General features: G+C 36.7%; 1 protein-coding gene across 1 annotated transcript in view; it reads left to right on the forward strand.

Annotated features, from left to right (window-relative positions):
- ARIH1 (ariadne RBR E3 ubiquitin protein ligase 1) overlaps positions 1–16011 on the forward strand; it is a 122767-nt gene that overhangs the window by 57940 nt on the left and 48816 nt on the right. The window contains exon 3 of the mRNA XM_032244734.1: positions 8273–8417. Within this exon, the coding sequence (XP_032100625.1) occupies positions 8273–8417 (145 nt within the window). The remainder of the gene's footprint in view (positions 1–8272; positions 8418–16011) is intronic.

Raw genomic sequence — 16011 nt, forward strand, 5'->3', positions numbered from 1 at the left:
CAATCCTCCCAGCTTGGCTTCCCACAGGGCTGGGACACAGGCAGTGAGTTACTGGACATAGCCTTTTTTTCTTTTGAAATATTACTTACCACCATAGTTTACATCTACTTTGAAAACTCATATGAGGAGCAATAAAATGTTATTATTTTAAAAAACTTTTTGATTAGCAAAATTTTTTATTGTTAAAGCTGGATGGGGGAAGTAAGAGGTCAATTTACTATTCACTTGGCTTTTGTGTATTTAGGTTTTTCTGTAGTCAGTGAGTATTGGATCCTTTTTGGAAGATGGTATAATTTATTATGTTTCTGTTATGATTTTGTGAATTTGAGCCTAGAAAGAGTTATCTTAACATCTCTTTCGCTGTGGTTAGTTCCTTAATCCACCTGCCTTCATCTTGGCTCAGAACTAAAAATGATAAAGTATGCAATAGGATTTTTATGAGGCCACTTGGAAGTAGTATTAATTAGTAGCTGCTCTGTCAAGCATTCTTTTGCTTAGCAGTAAGCAGACTCAGGAGATTTTATTACAATACTGTTTTTTAGGTTTTATTTTATTATAATGCTTTTTTTATTAGGCTAATAAGAAAAATCTTACAACCTCAAAGTATTCTACTTTTTCTTAAAAATATGTGAGCAGTATGCCTATTTAGCTTTAAAAACTGCATAGAATACACTTTTTAAAAAAACAGATTAGCATAAGAAACCCAAACCTTTTATTTATTTATTTTTTAATTTTTAATTTTTAAAATCTTTTCTTCTACGAAACCTAAACCTTTTAAAGCAAGCTGTTACAGACTTGTGTGTGCAAGTTCTCATTTGATTTTTTTTTTTTTTTTTTATGATGGCTAAAAGCTTTCCTTAGGAAAAAAGGTTGTCTGGCCAGGCATGGTGGCTCACGCCTGTAATCCCAGCACTATGGGGGGTTGAGAGGGGGGTGGATCCATGAGGTCAGAAGTTCGAGATCAGCCTGGCCAACATAGTGAAACCCTGTCTCTACTAAAAATACAGTTAGCCAAGCATGGTGGTGGGCACCCCCAGCTACTCTAGAGGGTGAGGCAGGAGAATTGCTTAAACCTGGGAAGCGGAGGTTACAGTGAGCCGAGATCACACCATTGCACTCCAACTTGGGCCACAGTGAGACTCCGTCTCAAAAAAGTTTCTCTCTCCTTAACCCCTTTAATCGGTTATGGTTCTTTGGAATTCTGAACTTACTCAGTAGAGTTACGTAGGTATGCCAGCCATCTTACATTCTTTTGAAAGAATATCTTTAAAAAAGACAAAGAATACAGCAATAAGTTTTAATTTGTTTGAAAACTTATATTCTGCCTCAGGAACCCTTTGAAGTGTAATTTTTTATCAAAGTAACACAATCATGATTTTTTTAAAGTCCAGTAGTTTCCCAAGAGTTATAAATGAAAAATAGTGCTCCAAAATCTCAGTTCTGATCCCATTCCCCAAAAGAGAAAGAACTATTTATTTTGGTATTTTTTATGACTTACTATTCCATATTACTGTTTTAAGAGGGCTATTTTTATACCTTGTGTTTTGTTTTTTTGTAAATGTGACAGCAGTTCTTATTTATATGATTTAAATGAATTTAAGATATTCCTTTGCTCCTTTGATGTTTTCCCTTAAATGTACCTTTTCTAAAAGTAGAAAAAGCTACATCATTAACAGGTTAACGTGGGTTGGGGAGGAGTTGAAATGGCAGTTCTTGAAAGGGTTTTGGCATCATGGATTTTTATTCTTTGTCAGAACTACAAGGTATAGAATAATTGTGACTTCTGTAGCATTTTGAAATTGCAGTCTGATACTCATACACTGCCACATGTGAGTGTTAAAACAAAAACGTTTTGGTCATTTAGAAGTAAACATGTGTATATGCATTTTCATACATGGATACATATAATATATAATGTGTTTTTATTAAGTTTTCATATGTGTGTTTATTTTTACTCCCTCTCAGGCTTATAGCAATAGCTGGTGACTTGCAGATGTATAATGGGAGCATTAAAGACTGGACAGGAGGATTGAGCTCTGGTAGTTTAAGACTAAATGTGGAGGCTGGGCGTGGTAGCTCACACCTGTAATCCCAGCACTTTGGGAGGCTGAGGTGGGCAAATCATTCACCCCCAGGTGAAACCCCATCTCTACCAAAAACACAAAATTAGCTGGGTGTGGTGCCACACATCTGTAATCCCCGCTATTCCAGAGGCTGAGAAACAAGAAACGTTTGAACCTGCGAGGTACAAGTTGCAGTGAGCCAAGATGATGCCATTACACTCCAGCCTGGGTGATAGAGAGACTTTGTCTCCAAAACAAAAACAAAAAACAAAAAAGCACAGAATACAGCATAGAAAAGCCTACTGTATATCTTTTAAGTTGGTTTAACATTTTGCTTTTCTGATTCTGTTGTGCTATTATGAGAATTAGTACTTCTCCAATAATGGTTGGTCTTGGTGAAGTATGAAGACTTAGTAGCTTTTAATATAAAATTAACTATTAGAATGGCAAACAGTGGTGCCACAGTCACTCAGGATTCGAAAAGAAACACTAGGTAATGGTGATCCTAACAGTCCCATTTCTTCTCTTCTTAACCAGACATAAGAGCCCTTAGGCTGTAACTTTCCTGCCTTGAAATTTAATTCATATTATTTGGCATGTTTCTCTAGAGCAGGCAAGTAAAATGAAAATTTAAGATCCAAATATTCTGGAAAGTGGTCTGAGTGTCAGCTTGCTCAACTTTATTTCTGTAAATATGTTCAATGTGCAGAAAAAATCCTGGAAATAAGAGAATTTATAGTCTACTCAGAAACTACTTAAATCTAATGATGTTTTTTAATTGACATAGAATTATCTACATGTATATGAAAATCTTAGTGTAGACCAGGTGGCTCATGCCTGTAATCCCAGCACTTTGGGAGGCCAAGGTGGGCGGATCACGAGGTCAAGAGATCAAGATCATGGTGAAACCCTGTCTCTACTAAAAAATACAAAAATTAGCTAGGCTTGGTGGCGCACGCCTGTAGTCCCAGCCACTCCGGAGGCTGAGGCAGGAGAATTGCTTGAACCTGGGAGGTGGAGGCTGCAGTGAGCCGAGATTGCACTACTGTACTCCAGCCTGGTGCCTGGCAACACAGCGAGACTCTGTCTCCAAAAAAAGAAAAAGTATATTTAGTGTAGAGAAATACAGGCCATGGGAGTAGGGGATACCCTGCTTGTGCCTTTTCTTCACTAAGGAAAGACTGGACTGGAGGAGAAATCACACTGCTACTTTGTTTTTATTTTGATCAATACGATTTCCTGAAAAGGATGGACAGGGTTGCAGGGAAGGAAAGAAGCACAGTCCTAGGATAAGCTTTGCAGTTGTTTTAAGTCAGTGAAGCAGAGTAGTGTTTGGTTAGCTCATTAAACAAGATGCCTCAACTGCAATGCTTCACATTGAGTCAGTTCCTTTTTATTTTGATCTGATTTTCAGAAGCAATGATTTACGTATAAGTCAGCAAACTGGAACTTCCAGATAGTACCCAGGTAGACAGTGTGGGTAGTAAGAATCCAGCCTATTCTACTATGCCTGGACTACGATCCAGGCATAATAGTATTAAATAAAATAATCATAATTAGAAGAAATCAGCTTTAAGGAAATTAAACATAGACTCTGAGATGAGGGATCAAAGGTAAACTGATAACATGGTGAAAAGGAAACTGACCAAAAAAACGAAAGGATCAATAATGGTCTTGTAGAATTTGAAACCACATTGATAGCAGAAAGAAATAGAGCAGGTATTACAGAAAATAGGTCTGGAAGACAGGAAAAGGACGAAGAAGTAAGTAGCCAAATGGTAGACATGGAGGACAATTTAAGAGACTGGATGCAGATAAAGCACATACTGTACTTAACAACTAAAGGATCTTGAGGTAATTAATATTCAAATGACAGTTCAAAAGAGAAAGTTAAATGCTTAGAATAAAGCCTAGTGGAACCACTGAAGTTCCAGAGTAAAGAATAAAATCAGAAAATTATTTTGGCCACAGAATTTCTCAGTAACAATAGGTAACAAGAAAATAGAACACTGTCTCTATATGAATACTCAGGAGGGAAAGAATTTTGGCCAAAGTAAGCATTTGAATACATTTAAACATTAGAATTATGTCTATGTAATTGGAAGTGATCAAGTTTATGAAACAAAAAGCAGTTATCATTTTTGAAAAAAAGGCAACATAATACAAAAACAATGTACTTAGTGGAAAAATTATATAAAATTATAATCAACTGGGAAGAGCTTTAGGAACTTCCAACCAAAATCATAGGGATGATTGATGTATTATTTAAGATTCATAAATTAAGAAATGTATTTATGTATTAATTACATAGGCAATTCCTAGTAAAACTAAATTAGATTTTAGTAATTTCCAAATAATCCTTGTGGAGTCGGGGTAAAAGGACCATGTAATAAATACAGATCAGAACAAATACATGAAACTTTGATTAAAAAAAAAAAGATTTCTAGGCCTACTGACCCCAAGAATATGAGTGGGTTCTTAGCTTCCCACTCATACTTTATTTCAGATATTTAGCAGTATTTGAAAGTTCATTTGGTGGCTTCTAGAATGGATCAAAAGCTATAAACTCCAAGCCACGTGTAGTGGTGTGTACCTATAGTCCCAGGTACTCAAGAAGCTGAGGCAGGGGTATCCCTTGAGCCCAAGAGTTCAAGGCTGTATTATGCTGTTATTGCACCTGTGAAAAGTTGCCGCTTACCAGCCTGGGCAACATAATGAGACCCTACCTTTTTTTTTTTTTTTTTAAAGCTATAAACTTCAATATACGCTATTTTAAAAAATGCTACGAACACCAGTACATGCTATCTAAAGCAGAGGAATTCAGATTGACAGTAAAATAACTTAAAAATACCTGAGAATAAAGTTAACTGAAAGATGTGCAAGATCCACATAGTGAAAAAAAGTTATAGAACTATTGAGAAACTGAATAGGAATTGGAGTTAAGTAAATTGAAAGATACTTTGTTCTTGGCTAGGAAGACAGTATTATAGAGTCCGTTCTTTCAGTCAGTTTACTCTTGATATAATTGTAGTAAAAGTTCCAGCAGGATTAAAAACAAAAATTTAACAGTGATTATACTTACTTGAAAAGTAAACAGTGATACTACTTACTTGATTAACTTGAAGAAACAAATATGAAAGAATAGCAGAGAAAATTCTGTAAGAGAAGAATGATAAAAGGATCTTTGTCAAATAATTGAGAATTAATCAACAACTACAAGAGCAGGCAAGTTAGTGGACTAGAAGGGAGAGTCCAGGAATAAACTTGTCTAAATATGAAATTTTGGTATATGGCAAACAGATCCGTGGAGAGAGGTAGTGAGTCACTGTTTAAGAAGAAACTAAGTGCTTATAACATGCCTGTAGACATTAGAGCTCCAGGAATAATACAATAGTCCTCATGGGGTTTACATTCTAGCAGAGCAAGCATAAAGAGTAATTACAGTTAGTAATGTTGTAAGTGCTGCAAAGGACTACAGAGTAACAACAGGATGTAATTCAGGGGAACCTTATCTAATAGGGGTGGGAGTGAGAAGCTGTCAGAGATCACTTATTTGAGGTAGTCGGGGGTAAGCTGGAACCTAAAGGTGGGAAAAAGTGTTTCCAGCATATGAAACACCCTTCAGTAAATGATCAGATTTTTGAATTGAAATGAAATGAAATCTCAGCTTTACTCCTTATTATGCAAAAATAAATTCTAAATGAATCAACAGTTTTGATGGAAACAATTTAAAGGTGAGATCTAAATCATTAATGAATTTTCATTAAAAAAATCTTTGGATGTAGAGGTCTTTTAAAGTATGGTATGAACTGCAGAAATCACAGTGGGGTAGCATGATAAATGTGCCTACATAAATATTTTAAAGTGGTAATTAAACACCATTAAAGAAGGTTCAAAGACAAGAAAGAAATTAGGGAAAGAAAGCAGCCCGTGAAACAAAGGGTTACTCTTCCTCTTTACGCACTGAATTTAATAAGGAATTAAGTGTTCACCTTCACTAATAAATAAATAAATAAATAAATAAAATAAATTAAAGTTAAGTCTAGATTATTTTCTCCCATTTGATGGGCCAAGATTGTAATCTAGGATTGCTTATATGTGGCACATGTAAATGTCCTTCTGAAAATAACGTTGGTTAGGTTGGTTGGTTAGGTATATTATAGTAAATAACTAGAGTGGAATATTGTGCAAAAATGAAAAATGTGTACATTTAATGACAGATATCTGTTAAATATTGTCTAGTGAAGAAAGCAGGTTATAAATCTGGACTAGGGTGTTACTTATATGAAGTTATGGACGCATGTCTGTGTGGCTGTATATGCATAGAATGCTGTCTAGAATGTTAACCAAAGAATGAGAGTCGTTAGTTCCATGTTGATTTGGGATTACAGAAGTTTGTCTCGTCTTGTGAGCATTTATAAAACAAGGTGTTTAGCTGGTTTATGAATTTATATTTAGTGTTAGTCTCTTATGCTTTCAGTTTTTCAGGTAAAACTTGGGTTTTTTTGTTTTTGTTTTTTTTTTTTTTTTTTTTTAATTTGAGAGTCTCGTTCTGTCGTCCAGGCTGGAGTGCAGTGACACCATCTTAGCTCACTGCAACCTTGCCTCCTGGGTTCAAGTGGTTCTCATGCCTCAGCCTCCTGAGTGGCTGGGATTACAGGCACCCACCACCACGCCCAGTGTTGGCCAGGCTGGTCTTGAACTCCTGACTTCAAGTGATCCACCCACTTTGGCCTCCCAAAGTGCTGAGATTACAGGCATAAGCCACCTTGCCTGGTCTGTGTTTTCTCAGAGATAGAATTTGTAGGAAAGCATTTGATTTCCTGCTGTAGATATATTCTCATTATCTGAATCATCGGAGACATTAACTTTCTATTTGTGTGAGTTCCTGATAACTTTAACTTTCTGATAGTCCTCCTTTTTATAATGTGTTTGCATTTCAATTGATAATATGATTATTTTATTGAAATATGTTATTGTCAAAGTATTTATAAAGATATTTATTAGTCTTGAAAGAAGTGATATGGTTTGTTCTCATCTGAATGATTTTTCTGGAGGCACAGTAAGATATAGTAGCGTTTGACATAAAGCCTAAACAAGACCTTCATTACAAATATTGGAAATTTCTTGAGTATTGATTACTTTTAAAATGGAAAATCTCCTGTTTGTGTATAAAGAGTATTACAGTTATTGAAACCTGGATTTACAAGCCAAAAAGTAATTGACCAGATTGTGCATTAATATTTTTGCTGGTTATGTTGATTTTATAGAATCTATTGCTTTTCCCTTTAGAATAGTAAGCTATTTCAGGAGGCCAGGGACCACATGTCATCTGAATTAATGGGAAACATTGTGCTAAGTTGAGGTCTGCTTCTCACTACTGTCTTCTGTTAAGAGGTTTGCTATTTAGTTAAAACTCTAGATAGTATTTGGCATATTATATGCCTGATATCTTAGATGTTGAACTACTCTATATTTAGATACATATTTTATGAAAAGCAAAGGTGTAATTTATTTGATACAAAATGTTTGAAGATATACTTTTTTGTTTTATTCCTTCTCCTTTCTCAGTAAATTAAAAATATTTCAAAAGCATGTTTAGAAAGCAAACCTGTTACGTAGAATGAAACATATAATAATTTCATTTTTAAGATGATTTGTGAGGTAAAATAAATGCTTTACTAAAGCTAATATGTTTAAATTGCTTTAATTAAAATTATTAAGAAAATGAATTCATTTGTATAAAATACAGCCTAGCCATGTAAAATATTACTCTTCATAGGTAACCCTAGCAACAGTACAACTTACTGTTTAAGTTTTAATCCTTAAGTTTTAGTTGTAGTACTGTTAAAATACTGATAGTTTAACCTCCCAGGATTCAATTATTTAAAAACAAAGTTTTTTTTTTTTTTTTTTTTTAAAGGCAGCAAAAACCCAGTCTTTACTCATTATATGTATACATATATATATATGTATATAAAAACTCATATATATGAGAGTAGACTGAGTTTTTTCTGCTTGCAATATATATATATGCATATATATATATATATACACACACATAGTTTTTATTTCCTCTGAGTACAAAGGTTATCTTGTTTTATTTAAATTAAGCTTCTTGCTTTTCCCTATAGAAAATCAGGTTTTTTGGAGAGCTCTTAAAAGTGTGCAATTGCTCGACTCTTACCCTTTCTGTTTAAATAATGCAGGTACTTTGATGGAAACCTGGAGAAGCTCTTTGCTGAGTGTCATGTAATTAATCCAAGTAAAAAGTCTCGAACACGCCAGATGAATACAAGGTCGTCAGCACAGGATATGCCTTGTCAGATCTGCTACTTGAACTACCCCAACTCGGTGAGTATCTGGTAGTTTAAGGCTAGTGCTGACTTTGTATTTAAGAGGGTAAATCAACTTCCATTATTTAAACAAAGGAAAATCTGTGGGTCTGAGAATAGTAACTTATAAGCTATAGCCTATCAATATATTCAGAATGAGGAAAGGAAGAAAAAGAATAAGAGCTTGGCTCCTCCAACCTCCAACCCCCATTTGTTTTTTAAAGCAGCAACGTGTCCAAGTTGTCAGTATAGACATAAATCTTTCTGTAGTTTATCACCATGGGGAGAATTGTGTAATAGGTAGGCAGCGAGTAGAATTGTTTCTCATCCAAATTAAAATAGATTTAAACTTTAAGTGTTTTTTTTTAATATCCAGAAGCACTTATAAAATATCTTTAATACTATTTGCTAGGGAACTCTTAGAATTCTTCACAACATAAGATTTTCACTTAGATAAAACCATTCAGATGGAGATTGTTAAATGTGGCATGTGGGGACAGAGTTGGAGCAGAACCAGTGATATAGGAAGAGAACCAAAAAACTGATGCTAATCCCTTAAGTACAAATATCCTTCCTAAAAATTTATTAAACTGAAGCTAGGCTCAGTGGCTCATTCCTATAATCCCAGTACTTTGGGAGGCGAAGGCAGGTGGGTCACTTGAGGCCAGAAGTTTGAGACCATTTTGGCCAATGTGGCGAAAACCTGTCTCAACTAAAAATACAAAAAAAATTGCTGGGTGTAATGCTACTTAGGAGGTTGAGACATGAGAATTGCTTGAGCCTGGAAGGCAGAGATTGCAGTGAGCTGACATGGTGCCACTTCACTCCAGCCAGGGCGGCAGAGAGAGAGTCCATCTCAAAATATAAAATAAAATTTATTGAACTGAGATGATTTACTTACTTGATGATTTATTTGAGTGTTTACTAAGGAAATTTAGTCTTAAGATGTCTTAAGGCTGGGCGCAGTGGCTCACGCCTGTAACCCCAGCAGTTTGGGATGCAAAGGTGGGCGGATCACTATGTCAGGAGTTCAAGACCAGCCTGGCCAACTGGTGAAAACCCATCTCTACTAAAAATACAAAAAAGATTAGCCAGGCGTGGTGGCAGGTGCCTGTAGTCCCAGCTACTTGGGAGGCTGAAGCAGGAGAATCGTTTGAACCCAGGAGGTGGAGGTTGCAGTGAGCTGAGATCGCGCCACCACACTCCAGTCTGGGTGACACAGTGAAACTCTTGTCTCAAAAAAAAAAAAAAAAAAAAAGTCTTAAGATATCTAAGAAACAGTTCTATGATAATTATAACCATCTTGTTCATATCCTCTGCTTTAATAGTTAAGCAGCTCTTTCTAGTAAATACTATATACCAAGTCTTTGACACCATTATTTTAATGATTGATTGATGGGATCTCACTCTGGTACCCAGGCTGGAGTGTCATACTATTCACAGGCACAGTCATAGTGTACTACAGCATCCATGAAACTCTTGGGCTCAAGTGATCCTCCTCCCTCAGCTTCCCAAGTAGCTGGAACTATAGATGTGTACCATCAAGCCTGGCTAATACTATATTTATATTGAAGGATTTCTGTTGTTTATCTTAGAGTTGCAAATGTGTATCTCTAGGGTCCATTTGTGGGGAGTTAATTTGTTCACATACAAATGATGAGAAAAGTTTTAAAAGAAAAGTAATCTTAAATAGAATGATCAGTTATTTAGTAGGTAAAGTGGTATACTGAATTTTTAAATTCTCAAGTTCTGATAATAACTCTAACATGAAATTTAGGGGGAGTTAAGCCATTTAATCTCACTGGATTTTTCTTTCTTTTCTTTCTTTTGAGACAGTCTTGCTCTGTTGTCCAGGCTGGAGTGCAGTGGTGTGATTACTGCAGCCTCAAACTCCTGGGCTCAAGCGATCCTTCCGCCTCAGCCTCCCAAGTAGCTGGGACCACAGGCACATGCCACCATGTCTGGCTGATTTTGCTGCTTTTTTTGTAGAGATAGGATTTTACTGTGTTGCCCAGGCTGGTCTGTACTTCTCTGGGCTGAAGCAGTCCACCCACCTGGCCTCTGAAAGTGCTGGCATCATAGGTGTGAGCCACTGTGCTCCTCCAGTTTCCCCTCCCCTCCTCTCCTCTCCTCTCCCCGCCCCACCCTGCCCTCCTTTTCTTTTTTACCCAAGGCAGAGTTTTGCTTTTGTTGCCCGGGCTGGAGTGCAATGGCGCAGTCTTGGCTCACTGCAACCTCTGCTTCTCGAATTCAAGGGATTGTTCTGTTTCAGCTTCCCAAGTAGCTGGGACTACAGGTGCCTGCCACCATGCCTGGCTAATTTTTGTATTTTTAGTAGAGATGGGGGTTTCACCATGTTAGCCAGGCTTGTCTTGAACTCCTGACCTAAGGTGATTCACCCATCTTGGCGTCCCAAAATGCTGGGATTATAGGCGTGAGCCACCGTGCCCAGCGGTTTCTTTTTCTTTCTGGTGAGTTGAATAAGATATTCTTTTAATTTTCTTCCAACCTGAGAATTGTATCATTTCTCTTACCTTAAATCACAATAAAAAATCATTACTACTGTTAAAACATATTAAATTCATGTTTTAACTATTTTATTGTCTTTAACAGATTCTCTTTGCCAGTTGACATTATATAGTGCTTATAGTTTAAATGTTTCCGTGAGGTAATACTGAGACCTAAATAATTTGTCCCTGGTTATACAAGGTTTCCTTACTTCTTGGTGTTTTTCTTCCTGCTGTATCATAGCCAGTTCCTTCTTAATTTTAATCTTAACTCTTAGTCGAGTACTGAAGCTAGCTGCTTACAAATATTCATTATAACCTTCTCACTGTTTTTGTATTGTCTAACAGTCTCAACTAGAATTCAAAATCATGATTTGAGATTTACAGTGTATTTGTTTTGTACTTGTAACTGATGATGGAGAACCTACTGTTCATTGAACACACTAGGCACTATTCTAAGAAACATAGGAGAATGAATACATAATTCCAACTTCAAATAATTTGCAGGTTAGTTGGGTAGATAAGTAGTAAGATGACTTATTCAGAAAGAATGGTTAAGTGCTTTGAGAGGACAAATAAAAAGATGCAATATGATGGGAATGTGTTGGAGGGATATCTAACCCAGTTTTTGGTTTTGATCAGGCAGGACTTACAACAGAAATTCATAGAAATCTGAACTAACATTTGAAGGCATGGTCGTTAGGCTAACCAGGAAAATGTAGCAATACAGAAGCCCAAGGAAGAGAGAATGTACTTTCAGAATTTGGGGAATGGTAAACAGTGCTAAAAGATTCAGAGAAAAGTCTTAAAAAGTCAATTTGAAATGAAGTTATTTTAAGGAATGGGGTAGGATGGGAAACCAGACTTGATGGGCTAAAGAGTTACTGACTTGAAGGTGGGAAAAGAAATGGAAGCAATAAATGTATACTGTTTTATAAGAAATTTCCCTATGCAAGTGATAGGACAAGATAGCAAAAGGAACAGCATAGGTTGGCAAGTGAGTTAAAGCAATATGGAAACTGCTAAGTGTTCTGAAAAGTATCATCACAAAACTAGGATGTCTTTTCTCATAATTTTTAGACTAATACAGGATAATTTTAACCTCTTCGGTTTTGGAAATAAATGTCACCTGAAATTCTTCATGAAGCTTTATTAATTGGATGAGTTCTTTACTTACATTGTATAACACCCACATTTTACTTGTACTACTCACCAAGCATTTGTATTGTCAGTGTCTTTATCCTTCCAGAAAGCAATTTTTGCTTATTGCAGTGTCACATGCACATTTTAAAATAAGTGCTTTTGGTAGCTTAGTTTACAACACTTTGGAGATAACTATCCTGAGTGGCTTCTTCTTTAAAAACAATGTCCTCAGACATTGGAGCACTTTGTAAATTCATAGGTTGCACTGTCCACCCCATTCCTTCCCAACTGTGTTGTGACTAATTCAGAAATTTTTTAACCCTGGCAACAGTTACTCATTTTATAGTAATGTTTTCGGTAAAAGTAGTTAAGATGATAGCTGTACTTCGCCACCACTGCAATAGGAAATGTAGCTTGATTGTTTTTTGTTTTGTTTGTTTTGTTTTTTGAGATGGAGTCTTGCGGTGTCACCCAGGCTGGAGTGCAGTGGTACAATCTCGGCTCATTGCAGCCTCTGCCTCCCAGTTTCAAGAGATTCTCCTGCCTCACCCTTCTGAGTAGCTCGGATTATAGGTGCCCGCCACCACGTCCGGCTAATTTTTGTATTTTTAGTAGAGATGAAGTTTCACCATGTTGTCCAGGCTGGTCTTGAACACCTGATCTCAGGTGATCCACCTGCCTTGGCCTCCCAAAGTGCTGGAATTACAAGCGTGAGCCATCGCACCCAGCCAGTGTCTCATTTTCAAGAAGTAAATAATTTTTCTTTTCTTTTTTTATTATAAAGACGGGGTTTCACCATGTTGGTCAGGCTGGTCTTGAACTCCCGAACTCAGGTGATCCGCCTGCCTTGACCTCCAAAGTGCTTGGATTACAGGTGTGAGCCACCACGCCTGGCCAATAATTTTTATTTTCTAAGAATAAGATATGTGAAGTAGATATAGGCAGCTGAAATTGTGAGGAAGGGTGGTCCACCCTTCCATACCTCACCTCTGAAGCCCCTCTTTGGAATCTTGGTGCTGTTGGAACCACTGCTTGAAAATATCTAGGTCCAACTCTATTCCTTTTAACACATTTCATTCTACACACAAGGGAACTAATCTCTAGATCCTTTGCCTTTTTTTTTTTTTTTTTGAGATGGAGTCTTGCTCTGTTGCACAGGTTGGAATGCAATGGCATAATCTCAGCTCACTGCAACCTCCGCCTCCCAGGTCCTGGTTCAAGCAGTTCTCCTGCCTCAGCCTCCCGAGTAGCTGAGATTATAGACACACGCCACTGTGCTCAGCTAATTTTTGTATTTTTAGTAGAGACAGGGTTTCACCATGTTGGCCAGGCTGGCCTGGAACTCCTGACCTTGTGATTCGCCTGCCTCAGCCTCCCAAAGTGCTGGGATTATAGGCGTGAGCCACCCCACCCTACCCATTTACTCAATTTTTGTAAACAAAGGGGCTTCAACTTGAGAGGTTATATGGACAACTTCTTAGAGAAGAAAAATTATTCTTAATTTTCTTACTGCTATTTGACATTAGTTGCTGTTATGTAAAGTGATCCTGATAAACGCAACCTTTAAGAGTGCATTTTTTAGTTTCTTTAAGTCCATTAATTTTTTTTGTAGATAATATTTCATGTATTTATCATGTACTCATTCTTGATCAGATGTATTTGTGATTTAAACAGGGATAAGTTTAATGAATAGATAATATGATCCCCTGGGACAGGGGAAAGCCCAGGGAGCCATGTAGGTGAGCTCAAGGTTATAAGGGAACGAATGTATCAGAGGAGGAAGAGGGAAAGCGAAGTGAGATAGACAGGAAGATATCTGTGGTAATAGCATGTTCCTTTAGAGCACAATGAATATGTATCTTTAGACCACAAATTTGTGTTTTGTTTTTTGGTGTTCTTATTTTTTTGCTTTATCTTTAGACGTGTGTACGATTTATTTCTAACTTGTTTAATCTTATCTAATTAGAAAAGCTATTTTAAAAGAAGCTTTTAAAGAATAAAAAGCTTTTATCTATGTGCTGAAGTTGTAACAAGGATGAGAGAGGTAAATCTGACACGAGTGCAAATAATCATTACATTTATGAACTATAAAAGAATCTCTTTTTATCTTCTATCTTTTTATCTTAAAATGAGCTCTAGACTAGAAGTCACAAAGGTTGAGTCTTAAAGTGATCACTTAGTAACCATTTGTGACCATCGATCTCTCTTAAGGATTCTTACTTGAAAAAAGAATGAAGCATATAAGCATATGTACATGTTTTTAAGTTTTGAATAAAACATTCTGGAGTTGCTGATTTATTTACTGTATTTGTTTTTTTTACACAATACCCCTTCCTTTAATAGCCTTAAAAGTCAGAGTCTCCATTAGTGATGTAACAAGTTAGCACCAAATCTCCTTCTCTGTTGGGGAGTAATGATAATAGACTCTCCCTTTAAGCTTGCTGTACATTTTACACGTCATTCTTTCAGTAAAACTAATTGCAGGGCTCTGATACACTTTTTTTTTTTTTTTTTTTTTTAATGTGACAGAGTCTCTGTTGCTCATGCTGGAGTGCGGCGGCTCAATCTTGACCCACTACAACGTCTCCCGGGTTCAAGTGATTCACCAGCTTCAGCTTCCCGAGTAGCTGGGATTATAGGCGTGCCAGGCTGAGCTAATTTTTGTATTTTTAGTAGAGACGGGGTTTCACCATGTTGGCCATACTGGTCTTGAACTCCTGACCTTGTGATCCACCTGCCTCGGCCTCTCAAACTGCTGGGATTACAGGCATGAGCCACAGCGCCCAACCCTCTCATACATTTCTTTTTGTGTCTTTGTCTATGCATTTAGAAAATATAGCTGATAATGCCTTATATAGAATTTCTATCCTAACCAGATGTTTTTATCTAATATCAGAAGTAACATCAGAAATTTTATAAGTACATGTCACATAATGGCTAAATGAAAAGTCTAAGGGAATTTTAAGATACCCTTTATAAGAGCTGCAAAAAGAATAAAAGATCTTGGAATAAATTTGATAAAAAATGTGAAAGATTGCTATGAAGAAAACTTCAAATAATGAGATAATAGATGGAGCCAGGCGCAGTGGCTCATGCCTGTAATGCCAGCACTTTGGGAGGCTGAGGCAGACTATCACAAGGTCGAAGATTGAGACCATCCTTTTTTAGTAGAGACATGGTGAAACCCCATCTCTACTAAAAAATACAAAAATTAGCTGGGTGTGGTGGTGCGTGCCTGTAGTTTCAGCTACGCAGGAAGCTGAGGCAGGAGAATTGCTTGAACCCAGGAGGGGGAGGTTGCAGTGAGTTGAGATCGCGCCATTGCACTCCAGCCTGGCACCTGGCGACAGAGTGAGACTTTGTCTCAGGAAAAAATAAAAAAGGTAATAGGATGACTTGAATATTTGAGATAGAAGAAATAGGAAAATATTGGAAAAGAAGATTAGATTGACAGGGGAGAGCTGAGTGAGGACTAGTCCTACCAAATATAAGAATAGGCAGAACAATGGAACAGGATAGAGTCATGAGGAGAATTTAGTGTATTATAGAGGAGGCATTTCAAATAAGGTGGATTATTTGATACACGGTGTCGAAGGAACTTGGTAGCCCTATGGAATAGAAACTTCCTACCTAGCTTCATAAATCAAAGTTAATGAATTCACAAGCCATAAATTTAAACGGTGATAAGTTTCACTGTGTATGAATAAGGAGCTTTTGTATGGCAACAAAATATGAACACTATGAATTGAAAGTGGGAGAAAAGAGATCCCCTACTTAGAAATGACCCATTTCCTAAATAAATAAAAAGTTCCCATAAATAAGTAAAAAACCCACAGGCAAAGTCGGCAAAATATATGAAGAGAGTATACAGGAAAAGAAATACACAATGTAGAATCTTTTTTGAAATATTAAAACTTCATAATAAAAGAAATTCAAATCAAAACTAATGAAGTTATTGCGTTT

Source organism: Sapajus apella, unplaced genomic scaffold (assembly GCF_009761245.1).
Source record: "Sapajus apella isolate SASKATOON/1434 unplaced genomic scaffold, GSC_monkey_1.0 scaffold55, whole genome shotgun sequence".
Classification (NCBI taxonomy): Eukaryota; Metazoa; Chordata; class Mammalia; order Primates; family Cebidae; genus Sapajus; species Sapajus apella.